Source organism: Mycteria americana, chromosome Z (genome assembly GCF_035582795.1).
Source record: "Mycteria americana isolate JAX WOST 10 ecotype Jacksonville Zoo and Gardens chromosome Z, USCA_MyAme_1.0, whole genome shotgun sequence".
NCBI lineage: Eukaryota > Metazoa > Chordata > Aves > Ciconiiformes > Ciconiidae > Mycteria > Mycteria americana.
The window spans coordinates 31319013-31343711 of NC_134396.1; the positions used below are offsets into that span (position 1 = coordinate 31319013).

Below are 24699 nucleotides of genomic sequence, written 5' to 3' on the forward strand. Positions count from 1 at the left end.
TGATATGGTTAGCAACAAGAATAATGATTGCTACATTATCTTCATAACCAGCAATTTGAATGTGACAAAGGTGGCCTGTCTGAAAAAATATTTCTCGCCAAAATAGCAGAGTCTGATGAGAACTGCTGGAAGAATACAATAAACTTTTCTTCAAAGAATCAAGGAAAAACACAGTATCACAGGGTGGATTAAGAAGAGGATCACCATTCAATTTGGAAGTATCAATTAACCTTCTGTGGAAATCTTGGCTATGAGAGAACAGACATGGATAATGCTATAAAAAGGAGTCTCTGTGCCCTAGACATCTTGTAGAGCAGTAGGAGATCATTTTCATCACTAATTTCTACGTAACACCAACATTAAGGGCTTTATGATGAATTTATAAACAAAACATAAGAAATGGTTGCCTGGTTTATTCACACATTTCCATCACTTACAAATCAGCTGAATTGTCCCATGAGATCTACAACCCTACTACCTGTCCTAATGACTCCAATATATAGCCTCATGGACAGGAATATTAGCTGTGTTAATGGGAGACATTCTTCTTTCCCAGGTCACATAACGAGTCAGTGTGAAGATGCCTGTTGCAGCACAGAATTTTAAGAGGGATGATACATGAAGACAGCCTCTAATTGTTGTGCTTATCCTGTGCTTAGGTGTCTAAATGGTCTACACCATAGCCATTTCATTCCTGAAAATAAGAAGATACAAAAATGGACCCCAGTGTTTAACAATCCAGTCATGCATAAGCAAGAACATAAAAAATACATGGTTTTGACATGTCTGACACCCTTACAGGTTCTAATTGTCATATACGCTCAAATAATCCTGTTAAATTCCTGCTAGAAAAGTAAAGAATATTATGTGCCTGCTGATCAGCATGTAGCTCTTTCCCTGCAAATGTAACTTAAGTTTCTGCTCTAGTGGTATTTCCATTTTCTGACCTGGTAAACCACTCTTCATTCAACTAGTATATCAAACAAAACCATTTGGTTACTTCAGAGTTAGCTCTCAGTTCCCTCTTTGCTCACACTTCTTTTCTGGGTTCCAGACTGCTTGTCAGAAATTTGCCATTTCTCCTGCTAATTTCTGATTCGCATTCAATTTTACCCCATGAGATCTCTTTGAAAGAAACTCGAGCCTGGCTAAAGATGACACTCCTTTAAAAAAATTAGTTGAAACTGAAAATACTGGAAGTCAAAGGTCAATTATTAGTAGGGTTAATGGCATATGCAATAGACCTCTGTCTAAAGAGATGTGCAATTAATGAAATTTTGGGAAAATATCTTTCTAGGATCAAAATTGCTGTCAGTAGGCTTACACTAATTGTCATATTCCTCCTCTTTTTCCATTAATAGCTTAATTTAGGTACTGGACAAAGAAGAGCAGTGATAACATCTGAAAACCAATTGCTGACTAAAACTCATTAAGAACACATAATTTAAACCAACTACATTCTGAAGTGTCCTGATATTTGCCAAGTTTCACTGTGGAAAGACACACTGGATCCACCCATTTCAACAGTCACTAAGTAACTTCAGTATATCACTCATATTTTAAACATATTAATCATCTCAAGCTCACAAATTCTACAATATCAGAATTGTCCATTCGAAGCTATAGCTTTTTGACCATCTTTTCAAGGTAATAGCATTTGCCTGCACAACATCATCTTTATCAGTTTATGTCTGGCTCTATTTTATGTCATTCTAGTCTCTTCATCAGTCAGTGTCTGAAGGCCTTTGCATTGGCTACAACCATCTTTTGGATTATCTTCATACTGTTTTTTAGGATAGAATACAAGCAAGTTGTGATATGACATGACAGATATATTCCTTCAGATGAACAGCAGGATAAGCAGCCATACATCCACCAGCAATGGTGTTCTGGTGTACCTGTGTCAAATCTGCAGTACACACAGCGCTGGCAGATTCCAGAGCCTACAGAGTATAATGTTTTTCCCAGAGATAGAAAACCCTAAGTGCCAAAAAGAAAACAACCAATGGCCCAACTGCAGGTCAATAATGATGACTTTCTGAGGAGAAACCCCTTGAGAGGGAGGTACGTGAATCACATCCCTTATTGTCCCTTCTCCAGAGGAAGAATGAAATGGGACTATCCAAAAGACAGCGTGCACAGTCTGCTGGGGGACAACGGCATGGAAGCAACAGCAACGAAAACCTTAGGTCAGTTGCCAGTTTTAGAACCAGCTGTGACTGTGCATGTGGGGAAGCCTTACACTATCTTGGGTTAATGCAGGCAGTTACGATTACCGTGGTACCCAGGCTATTGATTTGACCTATCTCCCAAGTCCAATGATACTGATCACTTTTAATGCAGTTGAGCTACACAGTGTGGTAAAAGGAATCTCAAAAGAAAGACTGCAGGGAGACTGCAATCCAGTGAACCTTCTCCTCTTCCACCTTCCTCGCTTCCCTCTCGCTGCAAGAACACAGACAGGGAAAAGCAGATGGGCTCCCTGCTCTCAAGCTGAACAGCCAGCAGCACCCCTAACAGCAACTTCAGAGACAACCCTAAGCAGCCTCTAAATGTTGAGGCTGGGGAACACCTGGAGGACCAAGAAACTACTGGGGATAGGGCTGTCAAACTCTTAAAACTCTCAACTGAGCACACGCCAAGTGACATTTTTGAAAAGCTTGTGAACGTAAAAGGCACCAGAACAATGGCTATCCACTTGTTCTATTTCCAGCTGTTGCTCCAAAGCACGGACACAGTAAAACTCAATGAAAAAGTTAAAAATTATCCCAGTCAATCTTTTTTTTTTTTAACCTAGACTCAGTTTAAGACATGTCTGGATGGAATTTTCTTAAAACCTTTTTAAAGCAAGTTACATGAAAAATTTCAGACCAAATGATTATTCTTTGGCAAAGTTACATGTAAGGTCCTGAAAACAGGACCTTAAAATGGGAAACACTGGGCAACCTGAATTCAGGAAAATGCTTCCAAGTCAATCTCAATATAGTAACTGAAATTGCATAAGTGGTGCAGGTGGTTAAAGCTCAAGAGAAACACAGTTTCTAAATTAAGCATTTATTTATGCTTACATTTTTCAAATACTTCACCATTAAGAGCATTATTTTAAAACTACTCCAAAAATGCAAAGATTCACAAAAAGATTTCTAACTCACACACTCTAGTGTTCCCTTTTATAATAGGCAGTCAATCAACAGAGCAAAGACCTAGCTAAAGCTGATGGACTTCAATGATAACCTCTCCTTCTCCTACACTGGAAGCCTACATGCAGAGGTCACTTGACAACACTTCCACAGTTAGCCTCAACTGTCTCATCACCTTTAGCCTCTGACTATATGAACAAGCAAACTCCTCATAACTTTGATGATATAGAAATATGTTCTCTGTATCCAAAACTCTCCCTTGCCAGACAGTCTACTGCTTTTCTCCTTTCTGTAAGAAAATCAATCAATATGGGAAGTACTGCAAGTATCTGATCAGTTTTCAGAAATCCGAAGTATGTTCCTCTGACACTCTTGACCCCTTGCAATGTGAACTCCATTTTCCTTTCATCTCAGTGATTACACTCGATTATACTGCCTTTTAGAAGAATGCGGTGCATTGTCACTTTTCTGAACGGATCGTTGGTATCAGAATTCACTGAATTCTTTATCTCTTCCCAGCACTGCCCAGCCTTGGTTTCATGTAACCAAAGACAAATGAAGTATACAGCTCATGTGAAGAGAATCATGGAAGAAAACAGACTCTCTCCAAAGCTATACCACTGAGTATACCACACAGTAGAAACATAGCAGATTAAGACTTCCATTTCAGGTGCTACATCTTACTCATGTAACTGCAGTTTATATACCATGGGTTGGAAAACATGCATTGGCTTATAGATAGTGGAGCATGCAGTTGACTTGGGGATGTATAATGTATTCTTCCGTCAGCAACATAAGATTCTTTTTACATTTGGCTTCTCCAAAGGAACATAGCACAATGCTCACTGGAACAAATGTGGGCATACTGTCTCTCCTGACTCTGATTCACCCAAATCCCAAATGCAAACCTTTCACCAATGAGAAAGAGTATTTCTTATATCAACAGTAGATGGTACTATGCAATGCAAACAGTTTATTTTTAGTAAGAAGATTGCTGCCTCTGCTGACTAAATCGATTATACTTTATAGCCATAATTGCTGGTTGACAATTAGCAAAATTCAACATTACGTAATGACTAAGAAGTGCAATACACAAGGAAGCATTTATTCATAGAGCCTGAACAGGATACTAGACACACTGGGAACCATCAGATAAAACAGTTAACTACCTGAATACCATAAGAAAACCACAGAATATGAAGATTAAGAGATGTCTTTCTTTGTGTGACAGTTGTTGCATATTTACATTTCTGCATTATGCCCTCGGGGATTCCAGACAAGAAGTGTGAAACTCAGTTACACTTCTTTGGTTCCTGCAGGAAAACATCCACTTGATATTCAAATACTGGACCAAAAATGCAATTCATAAAAAAGATGCTTTCACATTATTTGAAATTGGGGTAGTAAGCAGACCACTATCCCAAAACAATTTGTTGCCAGGATTTCAGGAGCAGATCCCAGTTAGAAAAACCAACTAAGTGGAGGGTTCAAATCAGTAGGCAGGTAAGAAGAGGTCCTCCATCAGCTATTTGCCAATCCTACCATATGGGGCTTATGAAAGAAAGTGGCAGGTTGGAGAGGAAATCTGCCTTGCTCATTGTCCATTGGTTTAATGTACCTTTGCGTGTGAGTTGAAGCAACCTCTTGGCTGTTCTAACTCATATCCAGGCCAGACTAGTGCTCTGTTCACCTCCTGATGTCTCCTAGGAACAGAACTTGGCTACTGGGAAAAACCAACCTCGTAGGCTCAAAACCCTTCCATGGTATACTTTGTTGTGTTTTCCAGCAAGAAGTGGAATGAAAGTATACGTCATTACAGACATATTCAAGAAGTGTTCAGGACTAAGTGCTCCAATTTTTAAGCAGATTCCTGTACGAAGAGCACAATTAACCTTGCAAAACTCCTTTCCTAATAGTCTTTTTAAAAAAAATCTCATATAAACACTAGTGCTATTAGCACAGGCACTAATATTGAATCTAAGGAAGAGTCTATGTAAATGCAAACTCTGTTTGAATGCAAACTAGTTCCAGTAAGCTCTTATGCTAAGCCACAATATTATGTGTCCCTTGCATGCCATGTATTTTAGAAGTATTGGAGAAAATACTTAAGATGGCTTCAAAACTTCTTTTTGCATATTTTAATTCCTAGCACTTATTTAGGATCACCTAAATTGGCAGGTATCACAGGTGAAAAATACAACCTGAATTTTTAAATCACATAAATAAATAAGAATTACCATTCAGAAACTGCTTAAAATAATATGAGTAGACTTCATACAAACAAATCCCAGACATTAAAATGTAATATATTATGATATGATCTCCTTGTAATATTAAAGGCCTTACTTCATAATCTATAACTTCACAAGACCAAAGGTTTCTCCAATCCTAGGACTGGATTAATTTATGGGGAAAAACAGCACGGGAAACCTGGAAATATTTCTCTCCCTAGTTTCCTTTTTTTTTAATTTTTTCTTTCACTTCTTGATGGTGGCTACGTTCAGAAAATTGGTTGTAAGTATACATAGGAGAGAAAAGTTAGTGAATGGAATACAAATTAGGAAAACCACATTTATGATATTATTAATATAATTCCTTTGTATCTATTCAAATACACAGGCTAAGATTTGGAAATAAGTAAGAACCCTCCATATACTGAAACTGAATTGAGTCTGAAAGGAGGCAAAATTAATACATTTTCACCCTGACTCTCTTGTTCGCACCATGCAACACAGCACTACAAATATAAAAAAGTGACTAGGATCTTTATTCACTGGCACATATTGTCTCCATCACTGCATGTGAAGCTTTAACATAGTCTTTGTTCCTATCATAACAACTATTAATTTGGAAAAAAAAATACTAGTCCATAGGCAATAACATGGATTTCCCATTGATATAATCACCAAAGTTCACAGAGAAAAAAGGTTGTGTAAAGTGTAAGCTTCTCAGTGTGTTTTAAGATGTCACAATCAGCAATAGCTTGGTTGTAGGTATTGTGTACTATAACTCTTCGAAACTTTCAATTACAACAATCATTTGTGAGAAAACGCACACAAAATATCATATAAAATACAAACCATAAATTACAAGCAACCTCTGTTCATTAAGAAATAATTAGAAAAACTTTCACCAGAACGAAATTTATGCACGTGCAATTTTATCTGCATGTGCAGACTGTTTAGAATGAACTTAAGGATTTTAAAACTGAGATTAAGAAGGGATTAAAAAGATTTTTTTAAAAAATAATAATGGCATTATATTAACTTTCCAAAAAACCTTTGTTTCTAATAACTGCATTAAGAAAATCTAACTATAATGGTACAAGCACTGCACTACTTAAGATTATGTCAGCTCTTCAATTACTAACTCTTATTCTCATGACTATAACTCAACAGCAAAAAAGTATTCTGTGTTGCATATTGGCCCATGGTTTCTTCAAAAAAGCAACATTAAAGATGGAAACATAATTCTGGTGCTATGAATTACATACAATTTGAAATGACTATTATGTGCAAATTTTTTACTTCCTTCAAAGGAGCTGGCTGCCTCCAGAGGAAACTCGTTTTCTTCAGAATTTAATAGAATCAATCTCCTAGCAGTTAGAAACATTTGATTTCAAGCAGGATTTGGGGTAGAGCATTCCACCTTACACCTGCAAATGTTATCCAACACAGCGCAAAGTAATGCAAAAGTTTTTGAAATGCAGATTTACCTGATCAATCTCCAGTATTTCTGCTGCTCCATAAAGCACATTAAAGATACATATTAGACACAGAGAACAAAATCCTGCAGTTGAGAAAATGCTTATAAGACGGAAACTATTCTGAGCTAAAGGTAAAAGGACTATGGAGCTACACTATCCATGGTTTTTACAGCTGAGGAACTTAACCCATTAGAAAAAACAGACTTGTGTCAGCATGCAGAAGTTGAGAATTTTTATTTTTCATACTATATTAATTTCTGTTCATGGTAGCCTAACACCATGCTAAAACTCTCTTCAACGTTCAAGAATGGACACCACTAAGAGGAGCCTGACGAATGCAAGAGACGACCTACCGTAGCCTGCAGAGTACAGCAAATCTGGGCAGCACTGTGACACTACTGTAAGACATTGTGAGGATCCTGTACATCATTTAGTGGAAACCACCTGGGCTCAACACCATTTCAAGTTATTTCAACACTGAGTACTCTGCTATCATTTCCACACTGTGCTGACACAGCTTTTCTGCATGTGAAATAAGCACGTGAATCTCTCCTGCCCTTGGAAGGGTACTGCGAATTACTACAACAAAGTTTCCAAAGCACTTTGAGATCCCTGGATAAAGGTGCTGGATGAGTGAGAAAGACCTTTCCGTATGCTTAATTTTTTTTTTTCAGAGTATAACTCAGATCTTACTTTGCTTCCAGTGCCAGTGCAATGATGCCTGCAGCCATAGGCGCAGAGGCTGAGGTTCCAGTATGGCTGTCTGTGCAACGCTGCCTCAGGTCTGTGGTGATCTGGAAGAAATTGAATGTGTGAAATTTAGAACACAGCTTCAGAAATCAGAACAGGTTTCATTTGCTCAAATGAGTCGCATGTACGTGGAGGGTATTTCCTTCTTTCATTTCAAGGAAAGGCAAAACAAAAGGTGTCTGAATACATGACATTACATGTTCTGAGCTTGAAGTCACTTGGGAACTTGGAGAAGTGTTCTCTGTATTGCACTGAAAACATAAGTTAGTCTCAGTTTTTTTCATGGCATGATCAACAAAAAGACTTGTAAATTAGTAAAACATGCAGAAGGTTTTAAAACTGCACAGATAGAACTCTGCCCTTCTATTTGCATTTATAGAGCACTTTCCATCCAAGAATCTCAAAGTGCTTTACAAACAGGAAGGAACTAAATCTCACAGTGCTCTCTATATACAGACGGGTTATGCCCATTTTAGAGACTATAAGAGAGGTATGGAGGGGTTAATTAGGTTGCCTGAAGTCAGACTGGAAGTATGTGAAAGAACAGAATACGGTTCGGCTCATGCTAAGTACTGTGTTTAATCCTTCCTTCATGCCTTATGAAGTAATCCACATGAAATTAAGCAACAATTCATTGGAAAATCCTGATGTAATCACAAATTTGGCCTAGACATCACCAGCCAATTAGTTGTTTGCAGCTTTAAATTGTTATGCGTTGCTTAATTATATGCTGCCACATATTTTTGTATGTAATCTAAGTGCATGTATAAACTATAATGTGCAATACCAACTAGAGGCACAGCCTTATAGTGTTAGGATGTTCCTACCTCATAATGAATTTTAGGCAGATTCTTTCTGTAAGACAGTAAATCACATACAAAAAATGTGTTTATTCTAAATTCTGTTTCTTTCAGGCAATGTTAAGCTAAAGTGACTCTAATCTGTGCTCTTTCTGAAGAAGAGGTTCCTAGCAAGAGCAAGGCAATAGAAACAAGAAGTCACTACTACCTAACAGAAGCTCAAGCAAAACCCACAAGGACTTGAGAACAGTTACTAGCAGACAGCAGTACACAGCACAGAAACCTCCATGAAGGTGGCAGAGTGAATGAACTGTGACACCAAACCTTATTCTCAGCATTTCAGCTGATCCCTGAGGTTCAGTCACCAGTAGACATTAAGTATCTGCCTGAGGGGCAGAGGAGAAGTTGCTTACACAGCTTCTTACCTAAGTATACAGAATTACTGTGTCTCCATTTCATCTAATTCATTAGTATCATACTTCATTTGCAACATGAATATGCACAAAGATGGGAGAAGGAGAGGATCACAGAATCGAAAAATCACAAAAAAGCACAGGGCATGTAAAAATGCCTGTCTGGTTTTGAAACGGGAAGATATTCAAAATATGACCTGAAAGACCAGCTGCATCCCGTCTGGGCAGAATACAAGCAATTGCACGTAGGAGGTATAGGTTTCACACATTTGCATTAGCCACATTCAGTAGTCTACATATTACATAATTTGTATAAGGCTGCTGAAAGTTTTCACGACATGTGAGCATACACAAGCTAACACAAAAGACTTCTAATAGACAAGGAGCTAACAGCACCCAGGAAATGACTGTTGAAAAGAAGTAGTGAGCAAGTGAAACAAAACGAAAGCTTCTAGAAGCTGAAAAAAGATGGATTAAAGCATTTATAATGCCATATCCTTACATCAGTGAACTTGCCAAAGGCCAGATTCAAGAATAATGAAGTCTAGAAAGAACCTTTTTTCCCTATTATTTAATGCACACCTTGTTAGACAATTTCTTTTATCTGTCATCAGCTAAAAGTTGAACCCCATAAATAAAATGTTCACATAATTTCTTTATCTCATGCCTTCCCTCCTATTGACTGTATATTAATTTAGACAATGAAAATTAATCCTGTTGGAAAAACCTTTATGCATGCAAATTCTATAAATGTCCTGACAATATTAAGAGATGAAACTGCAGCAGGAGCAGCCCTAACACTACACTGCCTATATGGGCAAATGCAAGTAGTGATTTTGCAGGTGGGATTAACATGGCCAAGGACTACAGGAGGACATGCACCCAAACAGAGACTTACAAGATTCAGGTATCCCATTTGGAAAACCACTGGCCAGTGCTGTGGCGAGGCATAGAAGGGAGGCCAGGAAACAGAGAGGGCAGAAAAAGGGACTAGAACATGCTTCTCTCTTTTGTAGCCTGGTACGTTGTCCCCTGCAAAAGAGTGGTGCAGCAGGTGCTTTCCTCAGAGGACCAAAGGGTAGCAAAGCCTACAGGAGCTCAGGCAGGGAGAAGTGCCCTCATAGCAGCTTTTCCTTAAGAGACAGCCTCTCTCAATACAGTGAAAAGCACACTGTGTTGTGCTATCTGTGTTTCTCATCCTCTGGAAGAACACGCTTCCAGAGTGGTTTTATTGTCCTGTAGCTACAGATATCAAGCACAGTAAACCATGGCACCTCTTTATTTGGCAACGTTGTCTCTCATGTTCTAAGCGGATGCTGTGGCAGCAGTTTGAACTACAGACCCTTATCTCTCTCTCTTTCATTCAGCAAGTATTTCAGCAGAAAATGTGTAGGGAAAGCTTCTTAAATGGAAATCCCATTTGAGCTATTTCAAGGGAAAGTTACTGACAGGAGCTGAGATGTTTAGGTGTAAATTACCTCCAAGATCTGAGGCGTGTTTTTCAGCACTATGGATTCACTGTCAGAGAAATGTCATTTCTACCCTGACAAAAAAAGAGTACAGGACCACCAACAGGTGAGCAAGCTTCAGAAGAAAAATGATGCCCCAAATTCCTGACCCACATGAGGGCAACATCATTAATCACAATAAAAGGACATGGTATTTGACAGCACCATGAGCTGTCATTAGTGTATATTAGCTGTCGTTCTGATCAATAGGGTGGGGAGAAGGAGACATTTTTGCATCTTTTGTTGAGTACAACACATTTGTACGCTTCAAATACCTTTGTAACAACTGCTGATCTATGAAAATACTGATCAGACTACTCAAGAGAAGTCCATGCAATATTTCTAGGGCCATGAGTTATATCAACTTCTAAATCTTTTGAATCAACTAGATTTGACTGAAGACAGTGACAATGTTTCTGGTACTGGCCTAAGTTAATCAACATGAAATTAGCAACCAGATGCCCTGACGAAAGGCAGACAAATATGATGACAATGCACTGTAATACCTGCCATATGCACAAGTCCAACAGCTTTCACAAAATGCACACATTTGTTAAAGAAAAAAATCTAGACACACTGTAATAGTTTTACAGAAGAAACTTGCGCTGAAGAATTAAGGAGATATCATTTCTGTACAGTCATTATTAAGGATGCATCATCAATCTTTAGTTTCACTGATTGGGAGGTTAATGACTAAGGTCAAAAATGGGATTTCCCTTAGCAGAGAACATACTCACTCTTCCTCTCCCAAGCCTCTGCATTTCCTGCTATTCCATATTTCATGACATGAGCTTTCTGAACTGATTGAACCATTTTTTACCTTCTGCTACAATTCTTCAAGATATGTTGGTTTCTATGAACCTGTGTCCCTAGAAGTGACAAAGGTTTAACAAAAATCTACTGTTCCTTCTCACATCCTTTGTGTATGTGTATCTACCCAAAACTGAAGGTGCCGTGTTGTGTGTATCTTGATACCCTGAAAGAGTTTCTGAACAAGAGCAGGTTTTTGTTTGTGTTTTAAGAACTGGCAGGAGATGTTGGGGTTTTTTGTGTTTTTGTTTCAAGTTCTGCTTAGAGCAGAAGGTAGTCAGCAAGGCAGAAATATATCTTAGGAGAGAAAGAAACTCAGCAGATGAATTGGCCTTTTTTAGAAAACAAAGAAATAGGTGGCACAGTAAGTATAGAGGTTATTTTCAGAAGGTAAGTCATGTAATAGGTTTATGAATTATATCTGTGAGGGACTTTCATATGTAAATTCCTTAGTGCTTTAAGAAATAATTTGAAAAAGGAATTCAAAGGAAATGTGATGCACTTGTGCAACATGTTTCATAAACGAAAGGCCCATATAGATAACTGTGTTAGGTGGTGCTTAACCTATCCTAGCTGCATGGTCTGGAGTGGGGAAGCTATCTTCCAGCATTGTCCTGTAGTATTCAAAACAGCACAGAAGAGAATAATAGGAAAAAATACTTTGACAACTGTATTTGTTGTAGAGTAGTTGTTACAACACGTAGTTGTTATCACCTTATGGGGACAACTGGTTTACACACAACACAAACAGAAAGCTATTGACTGCATCTACTGTACACTGTTCTGCTTTGTCACTGAAGGCGTCTGGAGGAGGAACAGGCTTGCCTGGCTTTAAATGCCAAGTACCAGTAGTAAAACACCCTCACATAGGTTGTGCGTTTCAGAAGTCAATTGATAATATAGTACAGGAAAAAGAGTCTTGGAGGGAATATTTACGGTCTGATATCCAAGCATTTGAGATTAGTGAATCTTATCGCACATGCAACATCAAAGTTGCTTTGCACAAGAGTGCAAGGGTAAATTAAGTTCTGGTAAACAAAGGATCAACGGACTTGGGTTAATTCTTATGGCTCCTCAGTATGCTTATGCTTTTACCATTCACTCTGCAAAATGATGCACTCTGTAGGAATAATCTAAAATTGGCATATGCAACTGTATTGTTCCCAAAAGAATGGAGGATCTGATTAGTAAGAGCAACCAGTGCTTACAGAATTGATGGATTTCAATTAAAAGTTATTTTTACTTATCTCTGATAACCTGAGATCTCTAATGGAGACTCCAAATTAAAGACATTTTTAGAGAGGCATATCTTTAAATCTTTTTATCAATAATGTTATGTAAAATCTCTTCATTATTTCCCTAATTATGGGATAATGTATGTTCATTCTATATATAATAATTAATCTTTCAATTGTAAAGTATGCCTTTCAAAAATCTTACAATAACATATAAAACTGCAAGTATTAGCACAGTGCATAAATTCTAGAAGCGATGGGTACTATACTTCAGTAAACTAAAAGATTATCTATTCTCATGGTTCATAAGAAAGTCTTTAACAATAAAGGTGAGATCACCGCCAGGTGTTTTTGATTCTAGTGTAAGTCTTAAGGGAGTGACACGTCAGAAATAAGCGATGGTCTCTTACTGAAATAGTAATTCTGTAAAAGCAGAAAGTCCATGCTAACTGAAAACAATGGAAGACAATCATCAAGAAAACTACAGCTATTAAAAATCAGAAGAAAGCGCAAAGATTAAATCAGCTAAGTAGTATACTACAAATAAGGACTGATAAACATACAGATATTTTACCAGATTTTAAAAAAATGAGCAACGATATACTGATCAACAAAACAAGCACTGACAGGTGCAAGAAGTAATAAATAAATAAATAAAAGCAAATAAAAGATGAAGTGGATAGCAATTAATAAAAATTAGAAGACAGAAGGTGCATAGATGTTGTAAGGAAAGACAAAGGTCAAATGCTGAAGCCACAAGAACAGAATAAAGTATAAGGGTGTTTTATTTTCAAATATATCAGAAGCAAAAGAATCCCCAAACCCAATATTGTTTTAATTGTCCAGAAACAATAGAATAGTTAATAGTAGTGTATAGTAAATGGCTACTTCACTGAATGTTCCTTTTTGGGAAAAAAATCTAAATGAAGTTTTCAGAGCATACGAAGATGATAAATCATCTTCCTAGTTATAGCTATTTTAAATAGCAAGTTTAAATCAGAAAGTTTGGAAGCACCAAAGACTTTTATAAGAGCTGGACAGGGAACATGTTAGACTGTACTGTTGATTTTAGCAAGTCTTTGAACACTGGAGAAGTTCCAGAAGATCGAAAGAAAACCCTCACAGTGTCAATATTTTGAAAGGGTAAGCAGTATTGCCCTAATAATTTCATCTATTTGCCAAGTTTTTATCTAGTGTAAAACAGCTGATACAGGATCTAAACTAATTATTAATAAGTTGATTAACTAGTAGTATATTTAATGGTGGATAACATAAGCTGCTGGAAAAGAGAGCTTGCCAAAGTGCTGCAGTATTTTTCTGGCCACCACTTAGGTTGAAAGTAGTATAGTCAGGATTCTACAAGACACATAACGTGATACTGCACATTAAAAAAAATTTAAAAATTATTTAAATTTAAGAGATTAAAAATGTACATGATACATAATACATAGATTTAAAATGGGATAATTATGAGGTCTCAAAGTGTAAGCATATATAAGAAATCAGACATATACTTAGAAGCAGAGAAATTATATATATATGCTTATAGAACATATAAGGAATGAGCCTTGTTTCTAATCAGGCCTTCTATAATTTGGTTCTTGGCCTTAATATGACTTAAAGCTTTTATGAAAGACCTGGAAGAAAACACCAGCACCTTCTGATGAACGTTGCACTTGGAGAAACACTGGAGAAAGAGAAAGTGATGATGAGGGCTGGTCTGGACTGCGTACTAAACCAGTACAGCCAGTGGTAAATGGTGCAATAAAGAGACCATAACTACCCTCATAGCTGTCCTTGGACCACCAAGTCTGAAAAAGAGAAGAAGCTGCAGCTCTGACAGCGGGTTGGGCGTCACACAACGATGAACACATTACATGACAGTGAAGCTAACAAGTCTCAGTCAGGCTTAGTGCATAAAGAGAGGGGAACTGAGCTGGCACTCGCAAACACACATTTTCCTGTGCATTTGGCACCGATACTGCTTACTACCTGACTGGTGTGTCCAGTTTGGGCACTCAAAGCTCATAAAAAGGGAGAGGGTTTATAAGAAAATGTGCTTTACACAGAATGATGCAAGAAGCTTACCTTCATTTATCAAAAGGGATTGACTGATCAGGCTACAAGGGTAGAGAGAAAGATGTTAGACAACTAGAGTGCTCTTCATACTACTAATAAAAACTGTGACACAACCAAATGCCTAGAAATTGAAACTAGAGGAGCTCAGATAGCAAACAAGAGGAATTTTTTCATGGCAATGGGTAATTAAAACCACTTGCCCTAAATTTAAGTGGATTTTCTGCCACTGGGAACTTTGAAAGCAAGATTGATTGTATTTATAAAAATTATTGTTGAGTTGACAGCAACTGCTGGATTTGAAGGACTCAGGGAAGTCCTACAGACTCGGCTAAGCAAGAGGTCAGGCTGGGGAACCACATTCGCCTCTGCTCACCTCTGCTCACCAGACATATTGTATTAGTCTCACTTAAACATGGAGGAGTTGGTGAAGATCTTTTAAAGGACAGTAGAGGGAATTTAATCCCAGAAGTGAGGACTGCTAGGAGAAGGAGTAATTTCTTTTCTTTATTATTATTTATCAGGGAGAATAAGAAACATGCCAGGAAGAGAGATAAGGTTTCAGTGGAGAGAAACAAGTTAAGAACAGAAAAATTACTGGAACGAAGAAGTACCTCAGAACAAGTTTAAAACAAAAATTAGATCATCTGAAAATAAAGGAAGATCCAAGAAGGGATGGCCAGCATCCCAGAATCCTGAAAGACAGGGCAAACACTATTAAAAAAACATAGCTGCAAGAATTTTTAACTCCTCACTGACACTAAGAGAGGTATCTGCTAAGGACCAGAAAGAAGGTAATGTTAGATGGGTGCTTAAGAAAACATCTGGGGAAAAAAAATAAAACAAAATCCCCAAGTTTTCTGATCAAGAAGAAATTAAGATCTTTAAGTTACACACTAGAATAAATAAGCTGGGAAGAGGACAATATTAACACACCTGATTAATGCTAGTACAACGGTTTAAAAGCTTAAAAGAAGTAGTATATTGAACACTGAAAAATATATTGAATGCACTCAATTTGAAAAAGCAGACATAGCGTACAAATACTAATGGTATCAACAGATTATCAAACAGAATTAAAACAATTTGTTGGTTTCCAGCCAAGATGAGACCATAATGGAAAATGTATGCTGGCTGTTTAGGAATGAGATGGGGAACAACACCAGAAAGATGAGCACTGAGCTTAATCCTGTTTACAATATGTCAGCTAGCCGGAATAGGCAGTAATACAAGTAATAACTGACCATGACTGAATGTGAAAGAGGAATGATGCTGGATCAAAATAAATCTGAGAAAATAGAAGGTACATAGGAAAACTGCTAATATCATGCATGTAAAATATGAAAACTATTGATAACTGGATTAAAACAAAGGGAGGATATGTTCTCAGGCCTACTGATGGGCTACAAGATACTGGTAATGAAAGAAATCTGTTTTGGTGGCAGTGGCAATAGGACCTTTGAAAGCATCACTCAGAGATGGCAGCAAAACCCGCCATGAACTGGGTATACCTGCACTGCATTGGGCTGCAACATGCAGAGATACCCATGCTGGTTTCAAAAAGCAGTATGGTGACTCCAACCAAGTAACACACTATGGCTAAGTGAACTTGCCCACATACAATTTTTTTCTAAAGCAGTCCACTAATGAGTATAAATGAGGTCTCTCTCTCTCCCTCCCCCGAAGTCACTATGCAAACCAAACCCCATATACATAAAAAAAAAATTAAAAACCGTACTATTTTCCTGTCATAGGATTCCCCGCTGCTGTACGTTGTAGCTAGCGTGGATGCACATTCTTCCAGATACCATGGCTTCTTCCCACTTTCAGCTGTGCTGCTTATGGAGATAGTGTAGATGCTATTGGTGTAGCCATCACAGGAGCAGTGGTCTCGACTTCTTCCACCATTTCCAGATGCCCAAACAAAAACTGAACCTAAGCCTCTTCGTCCCTGTTTGGAAAGAGCACAAAAGATTTGATTAATAATTCTTCTTTTCCCCCTCACCTGCTTAGCAAACAGTTTTTTTCCCCCCAAAGGACATCTGATGAGAGAAAGGCAATAAAAGAAACTAGCTCACTGAGAAGAATCTGAAAGGAAAACAGGATTTAGCAGAGTTCAGAAACAGACATCAGAAAAATTCAGAAAATGAGTAGTATGAAGACAGCTTTAGAAACAACTTTTATACAGTGTGTGTTTGTTGCTCTGCATCTATGCTGTCCAGCCGTACCAAGAAAGAGGTGCTGAAGACTCAGAGGAAGCATTAAAACATCATACTGAGCTGGAAAAGGAAAAAAAAATAGCATACTTGAAACTAAAACCCTTTGTAATGCATGATACCTTTCATTTATTAGGGCACTCTGAGCTGCTTCTTCTTGGGTTGCCTGGTGGCACTAGGTATTGTTTGGGTAGCATTATAAACTGTGAACGAGAGCATCATTGTTTCACAGACACTATAAATCACAGAATCACAGAATATGTGAGGTAGGACGGGACCTCAGGTCATCTAGTCCAACCCATCTAGTCCATTATTTCATAATGTGAAAATGTCATTATTTCATGTTGTGCTAAATGCACAACACAATATATAAACAAAAATGGACAAAAGTAAAAGATTCCTATAAATCTGTTATAATGAAGAACTAAAGCGTTAGTTCAGCACAGTATTTTAAATATATGACTGGCTGGGCAAGTTACTTAGGCATATTCATAATTTCAAATAAGGACTTAAAAATAGGTAACCTTACCTTGACATTTTCTTAATGCACCAAAGTTATATAGTGTCCAAATGAATCAAAACATTTTTGGTGGTGCTAGTACTGTTATACAGGCATTGATATGAAAAGTGAAGATTATCAGTAACCTATATTGCTGATATATGGGAATTGAGAATTACTGATATATGAGCAATTGGGCTTTTCCTGATTTATATTTACATATTTCATGCCAGTGAATGAAATTAAGGTTCATGCAACTGTATGATCTGCATTAATTATCAGCACTCACTATCTGGAAGCATTCTACCATTCAGAAAACTCCACCAAGGGACTAAACTTGTCTTTGATTAAGCTAAATTGTATCACCTTGTCCTACATGACATTCTCTCAAAGCATGGGACAGACCTCTCAGTTATAATTATGCTAACAGTCTCATTTATACCTCATTTGCTTGCAACTCATCATGAGATATCTACCTGTTTTTTGGGTAGGCCCACTTCTGTGTATGATAAAGTAATGTTATAAGGCATAAACCACCACTTTCTGTGCATGAATTAATCGCCTGGCCATGGGGGGAGTTTGTTTGTTTGTTTTTTCTAAACAGAGTGAAATTGTGTACCACAAACAACATAAATACAGCTGTTGGACATCTACCACGTCAACCTTAAACAATTAACAATTCAAAGATTCATTTAATCCAGATGCTCAGAAGGGTTTCACTAGGGCTTTTTGTGCTGAGCATAACTGAACCTACATCAATGTAAGATAAAAAACCCTCACAGTTCACAATCCAGGCTTGAGTTCTCAAACATTGATGAATTTCATTTTGTGAGTTTAATAAAAGTATACTACCTGGAGAGACTCTTCTCTCCAGCAAAATAAGTTAAATATCAAATTCTCCTGGCTAGTGTTTACATAAGGTTATGTCTCTAAAATGCAACTTCTCATTAAAAAAACATTTCAAGCAGAGAAAAAACTCCCAGGGTGCCAAGTTAAATGTATTATGAAATCCATTCTCCAGACAAGATCAGTCTGACCAGCCGGGAAGTGTAACTATTTCAACTTCTTTCACTTCCTTTAGTTGATCTTAGCTACTACACTAAGAAAAAGATGCAAAATAGTGACATTTTTTTGTCAAGACAACCTTTACGAACTGTTACAGCTCTCCTTCCCCACATTACGAACTCTTGCCAAATCAAAACCCCCCTTCCATTTGGGGTTCTTGTTCTGCCTGCTTTTCTCAGCCAGCAGGGTCTGATTCAGAGGCTCCCAAAGCCAGTGGGATGTGTTTTGCAACTTTATGGGGCTGGAACTGGTTTATGAGCCCCTTCTCTTTCATTCTACCATCTAGTCATCTCGCTTTGCCTATCTTTCCTTCTTACCCCTGCATTCTGAAAACATCTGATGAGACAGACAAAAGGAAGGGTAAATGGAAAGATTATTTCATGCATATTCACCGATTTATTATCTCAGCAGCTCAGGGAGCAAAAAATTAGGGCCCTCTGTATATTTGCAGGTAATGGGATGGAGGATTACACTAAAGATATGCTGGTTCTGTACTTATTCATGTGCTCCTGCTTGGTTTTTATTGGTTTTGTTTTGGTTTCATCCCATCGTTTCTTGCAATTAGATCACACTTCCCAGCAGTATTCTATTATTTGCTTTCATCTTCCATCTCCTCAATGGTCATTTTTGGCTTGTCCATCAATTCTGACATCTGTTTCAGAGTCATGTACAGATTCCCGTCTGGTCCTGCGTTGCCCTTAAAAAACTACTTCTCTCTCCTACATACACACCCCCCAACAATGTTAATGTATGTATGGGCAGGTAGAATACACAGAAAAAAGTGTATCATACAGACACACTTGTACCACTCCAGAACACGTCAAAATACTCCATTGAAACCTTTTTTGATTAATTTTCACACGTATCTGCTATCTGAAGAATTTTACATTTTTCTTCTTCACATGTGTTTCTTGAAAGCACAGTATTATGTAACTACATTTGGCCAAATCAATACCCCATAGGAAATTCAGAGTAACCCACCAATGCAACCAAGACAGAATAAATCAGAATTCAGAGTAATCAAACCACAGATCCAAGGATGAGAAAAATGGAATGTAATTATTTTAGTATTTTGTCTAAAAGTCTATCTTCCACTTTTAAAAAAAAATGTTTTGTAAAAATAAATTGTCAAAAACATATGCATACAGGATGCATCCTATGCAACATATGCATCTTATCAGTCCACCTGTCATTTTTCTGCTGTCATCATCAGCTAGTTTTGTCTGCAAACAGCAGTATAACATGATTTGGCCCACTCATGCAATGAAAACCTTTCCCCAGCAGGGTAGGACTATACTTTGTGTAAATTTTGCAGGAGCAACTCTTGAATTATTAGCTTCTCTGCACAGAGAATGTGTCTAAATTTCTTTAGATGCATACTTATGCTGCTGTACTAATAATGAAAAATGAGCTGCAGAAACAGATATGTGAATACATTTTTGGGCACAAAATGTAGTCCTGATGAAAACACTGGATGTTAGAAATTCTGCAATGCAGTATTTAAAAATAACAAACACCAATTTAGATTTTAATAGTAATGACAAGGCTTTAAAAATATCAGCCATTTGCACCCAAATTTACCTTTCCATGCTAAGTTTTTTGTAAACAAATAATAACAAATATTTCTTCAAAACTAATGTTTCCTGCAAATATATAAAGTATCGACATCTCTGTTATTGCAGTAAAAAATAAGTACCGGGTGCACTGACTAATGGAAAAGAGTATTTTCTAATGCATACAAAGAAAGAATTCCCATTCCTCTAGCACATTGCAGTACTGCACATTTAACAACTCAGCATTTCACAGAAAACAACAGCATTACCTTCAGTCTAGAAAACATGCTAAAGATCTTGTTCCTAGAAGCTATTTGGCAAAGCAAATGGCAGCCTTAAAAAAAAAAAAAAAAAAAAAAGCAAACCCCAAACTAAATTCAACCTGACTAAAATAATGTGTCAAGTAAGTAAGTTCTGGTTTACATTTACTGCCTATTGTTAAACTACCATTTGGTTTCCTCTTTCTCCCTGTTTCCAAACACCCTGCTTTAATTCAATAGACCCAGTCATGCTCAGGAAATTATAAACTTGCTAGTAACTATAACAAACAAGTAATTAGAGCAACAGCATCAGCTGTCCTACTGTATGTGAATGCCATTCCCAATTGGTCTCCTTTAAATACATAAAGTTAAATAACATTTGGACCGTGTTACAAAGTTAAGATAAACACACATGCAAGGCACTCTGTAGCTTTTACTGTTTGTCTAAATCTATCATCTGTCATCTGCCAGATGCCCAAGGGTGTCAAGATGAAAAGTCAAGCCTTGAGCTGCCAAAGAAGCCATGTGTCATTTATTACTCAAAAGCAAAGGTGCACTTACAAACCATATGGGTACAACTTGAGCAAAACTAGAAGAGTTAGTGAACTATAGCAGAGGCGTAGACCAGGGTGGAATGGGTGTGCAGCAAAGTATGCTCACTGCTTGTCCCCTGATGTTAAAAATGCATTACCTCTCCCTCTAGGTACGGCGTTGTTTCTGCTCTTCCATTTGCAATGATAGCTACTGACTCCCTCTTACAAACTCTGCAAGGTGTCCATAGCTGCACTTGTGCTTGTCAGTGCACATGTCAGACCATTATGAAGTGTCCTCCTTTTGTTTTGTCTACTTTCTTAAATTGCATAAAATGCCAGATAATTAAAAAAAAAAACAATCACGTGTTCCATTATGGAGAAGAAAAAGTCTTTCACTGACAACTAAGACTTGCTATTGACCTAGTCACAGTCCAATTTTCTAGCACATTTCCCGGGCAAAGCCAGTGTGCTCAACACACACCTGAGCTTGAATGAAATGGACTCAGGTCATTGACAAAAAGGCCCCAAGGCGGAAACGGCACCTGTAAAAGCATGGCACAAGAATCCTGGGGCATTCCCACTTTTTTTCTGCTAGTGCCTCCTTCTCCTTGGTCAGCAAGTTGCAAGCAGGGTAGGTGATACGAAATCTCTTTTTTTTCCAGTTCAACAGCATGGAAGGGTTAGTCTGCCAAGAACCAGAGCCAGTATGAACATGTTCGTAATGACATCTGCAGAATTTCCTAACACTATTAAAAGAACATCCCCCGCTCCAAGTGCGTGCGTGCGTGTGTGCGTGCGTGTGTGTGTATGTATACCTATAAACCACATCTTTATGACTGAATGCCTTAGTGGTACTGGCAGGAACCATTACAAGGTAGAGGTCTTCACACACTCATCTAAGGACAACCAGCAGCCCCACATACTTTCAAGTTGCTTCCAGCACACTTCCATCTAATAAAAACAGTTTCCATCTACGAGGTGTAGTTTGAGCCAGCGGAACAAGATTTATTCACACTATTTTACAAAGTTTAGACTGTACATTCATTCACTGCTTTACAAGTCAAGCTGCCTTAATACAGCCTCTGAATCCTGATGTTTTCCTGCCCAGGAACTGAATGCCCCAGTAACCCTCCCTGCCTATGGGGTGAGTTGCTGTCTCTATAGGAGTGACCAAATTTACCAAGGGACAGGAAAGAAAATGTGAAGGAGCAGAAAAGGCAGAGGACAGAACCACTGACCTGGAGTAATTAGCGGTACAGGGGTTGCAGCCAGGGACAGGTAATTTGGCACCAATATGCTAGGAATCCCACACCCACGAGCAGAAAATAAATCATGAAAATATAAAATGGAGAGGGAAGGAGATACACTCTATCCACACCTAGAGCCTAAACATTTAATTTCCTCTGTTCTCCCCAATACTGTTCTAAAATTACTGAATGCTTCCAAGAACAAAAACTACTGCTGGGAAGTGAAATTGGTCCTGATGTGGAAGCTGGAAAAAGTAGCCCATGGTATGACCTCTTCCTTAAAAACTTCCTAAAGACGAAATGTTCACAACTGAATGTGCAGAACAGAGGTCAGCACTCTGGAGACCTAAAACTACTGCTATGCAGGCATGATTTTCAGTGCAGCACAGTACAACCACTGTAGGGCTAGGCACCAAGGATCACAGCACCTGTGAGAGGCAGCATCTCCTTGCTTCCAGCTTCCACTGATTTCTGCGCTCCCTGGGAGCTGGACGCTGCTGCCCTGCGTAGAGGCACAGTGCTGCTAATCTGCTGGCTGGCAGCATTTTGCTTTTGAGAAGCAGCATCTCCCAGCTCCTGCTGAGTTTCTACTGGTCCACTTAACCTCTAATCTGGGAATGAAAAATAGTCTGGCACACCACCCTTAAAAGACTCTTCTGTAGACTGCACAACACTCTCACTTGAAAGTAGGCATCTCTCCAAAACAGATAATGGTAAGCTGAGAGTCCAAGCCTGCAATTCTGAAGTGCTATCAGAAGATAGCCAACAGATTACTGTTTATTAAAACAGCCTCCTTGGGTATTAAAAGCAAAAATTCAGGAACAAATGGAGAAATTTCTGAGGCCATTAATCCTGTTGAGGTATCCATGCTCTCAGAAAAATTCACATTTGTGCATCAATTCATTAAAAATATGCACCTATGATATCTATGAACAAATGAGTAATAAGCCTAACAGGTGTAAATAAATAAAGGCACATGTTTGAGGGAATGTCTAAAAATTAAGTCCTGTGTTTTCATATCAGCAGTCACGTTTTTACTCTTAGGAAAACTAGGACGTCAAGAACATATTTCCTAGTGCTGGAACAGGCATACGCACAATACATATACAAGGCAAAAATCTGTCACTACTTACAAAAAGCAACGATTACCTTTGTTGAAAAGGCAAGTTATTGCTAATAAAGTTAAACTTTTTGGCTACTTCTGAACCAGCTTCTTAATTAAGAAAAGGAAAGACAAAATAATCACAACAAAAAGAAGGACAATGTATTTTATTAGCTCATAGGATATGATACCTTTAAAATACTGAAGCGTGAAAATATATTAATGTGTGTATAAAAAAATAATGTATTGAATAACCACAAGCACCCATGCATTAACACAATAATTATTGGGATATATCAGTGGAACATTTCAACATGCATCCTTGCATGTGGTGTATTTTTTATTTTACTCTTCACTAGAACAACAGCTTAAACAGCTCCAAGATATTCCCCACAGAGCTATAATTAGTGCTTAAAGTGCAACCAAAAGAAGTGTTGGCTGAAACCTGAAATCTGAACCTGTGGAATGCTGGAATGAATTTCTCATTTTCCTAAACAAAATAGAGCCAGCTACAGGGCTGCATGAATCGCAGTTCTGGTTCAGGCTATCTCTCCATATTATCATTACTACTGCTGTTGCTGATATTGTTACTGGGATAAAGCAACCTGTATATTGTAAACACCTGTGACAAAACAAGAGCTGGGTTTTCCAAAATTTCTGTTGCATAAAGAGTCTCTAGTTAATGATAGGTGAAATTGTCTCTGCGTGCAAAGCCAAAGTAAACAGGCAGTGCACAAGAAAGATCTGTGTTAGGACTGGATACAGGATGGACTTCACACACAAACACCCATTCTATGGAGCAGGTTCAGGCAGTTCTCGTCGCCTCTATACTACTGTCTGATTAAACACCCTAGAGAGGAGTCCATGGCCACCAGAGCCACATAGTTGTTGTTTCACTACTTACGTCAGACTCTTCCTTATGGAAAACTTCATGTTTTGAGACGTCTGTCGACCTTCTGAAGTTCAATAAAGAACCACAAATTTTCTGCAAATTTAGCTCTTTTCAGTAGATGAACAGGAAAATAAGGCTGCTCCACAGTCTCCTCCGCCTGCAGACTGAGGACTGCAGTAATCACCCTGTGCAGTTTGTCCCCCATAGCATTCGTTTAGGAGGAAACAACGCACTTAGCCTGTGTGCAAAATCATTGCCCTCATGGTTTGGTGCCTTAAACTTATGCTAAATTCTATGTACAGAAAACTCTTGACGCCAAACTTCCAGCAATTAGCCTTTCAGAAATCTATTTTTTCCCACATGACACATAGAAATACATAGATTCTGCTGCTGTTCAAGTGTATGAGTAAAGTGGATATGTGATTTGCTCATACAAAGTAACCAGATTCGTGTTTCAAAAATGCACTCTCTGAAATGTATGTACTTAAGTGTATGGAAAGAGACCCATTTGCCAAAGCTGCTTTTCAGTATCAGCTTTCCAAATTAAGATTTACCCCCCAACAAGAATGGTGTGGGTTTTTATGTTCAAATATATCACCTGTTTTGGGCACCCAAAACCAGAGGCCACTTTTGATGACAAGTCCAAAAGCAGTAATGCTATTCTGGCTTGTTAAAACAGTTTCCATATATGTGTGAGATGGGATGAGGTAACTAAACAGTTCTGGTTTCCAGTACACTTTGTGACATTGTAAGGAAACTGGACATTTTGAGGTATATTTTCCTGTAACTCTCATTCCAAATTTTCCTGCCTTTTAGGATTTGTATATTCCACTGAAGGTAATGTAAGAACATTTCTGGTATATTATTTCTTTTTCTGCATTTTTTTTTTGTACT

The 24699-nt window shown here is 38.0% G+C and overlaps 1 protein-coding gene across 2 annotated transcripts in view; it reads right to left on the reverse strand.

Moving 5' to 3' along the window:
• Positions 1-24699, reverse strand: part of PCSK5 (proprotein convertase subtilisin/kexin type 5) — a 259698-nt gene that overhangs the window by 122283 nt on the left and 112716 nt on the right. For both annotated transcript variants that reach the window (XM_075526631.1, XM_075526630.1), the window contains exons 8-9: positions 16177-16389; positions 7540-7640 (exon numbers count right to left, since the gene is read on the reverse strand). In XM_075526631.1, the coding sequence (XP_075382746.1) occupies positions 7540-7640; positions 16177-16389 (314 nt within the window). The remainder of the gene's footprint in view (positions 1-7539; positions 7641-16176; positions 16390-24699) is intronic.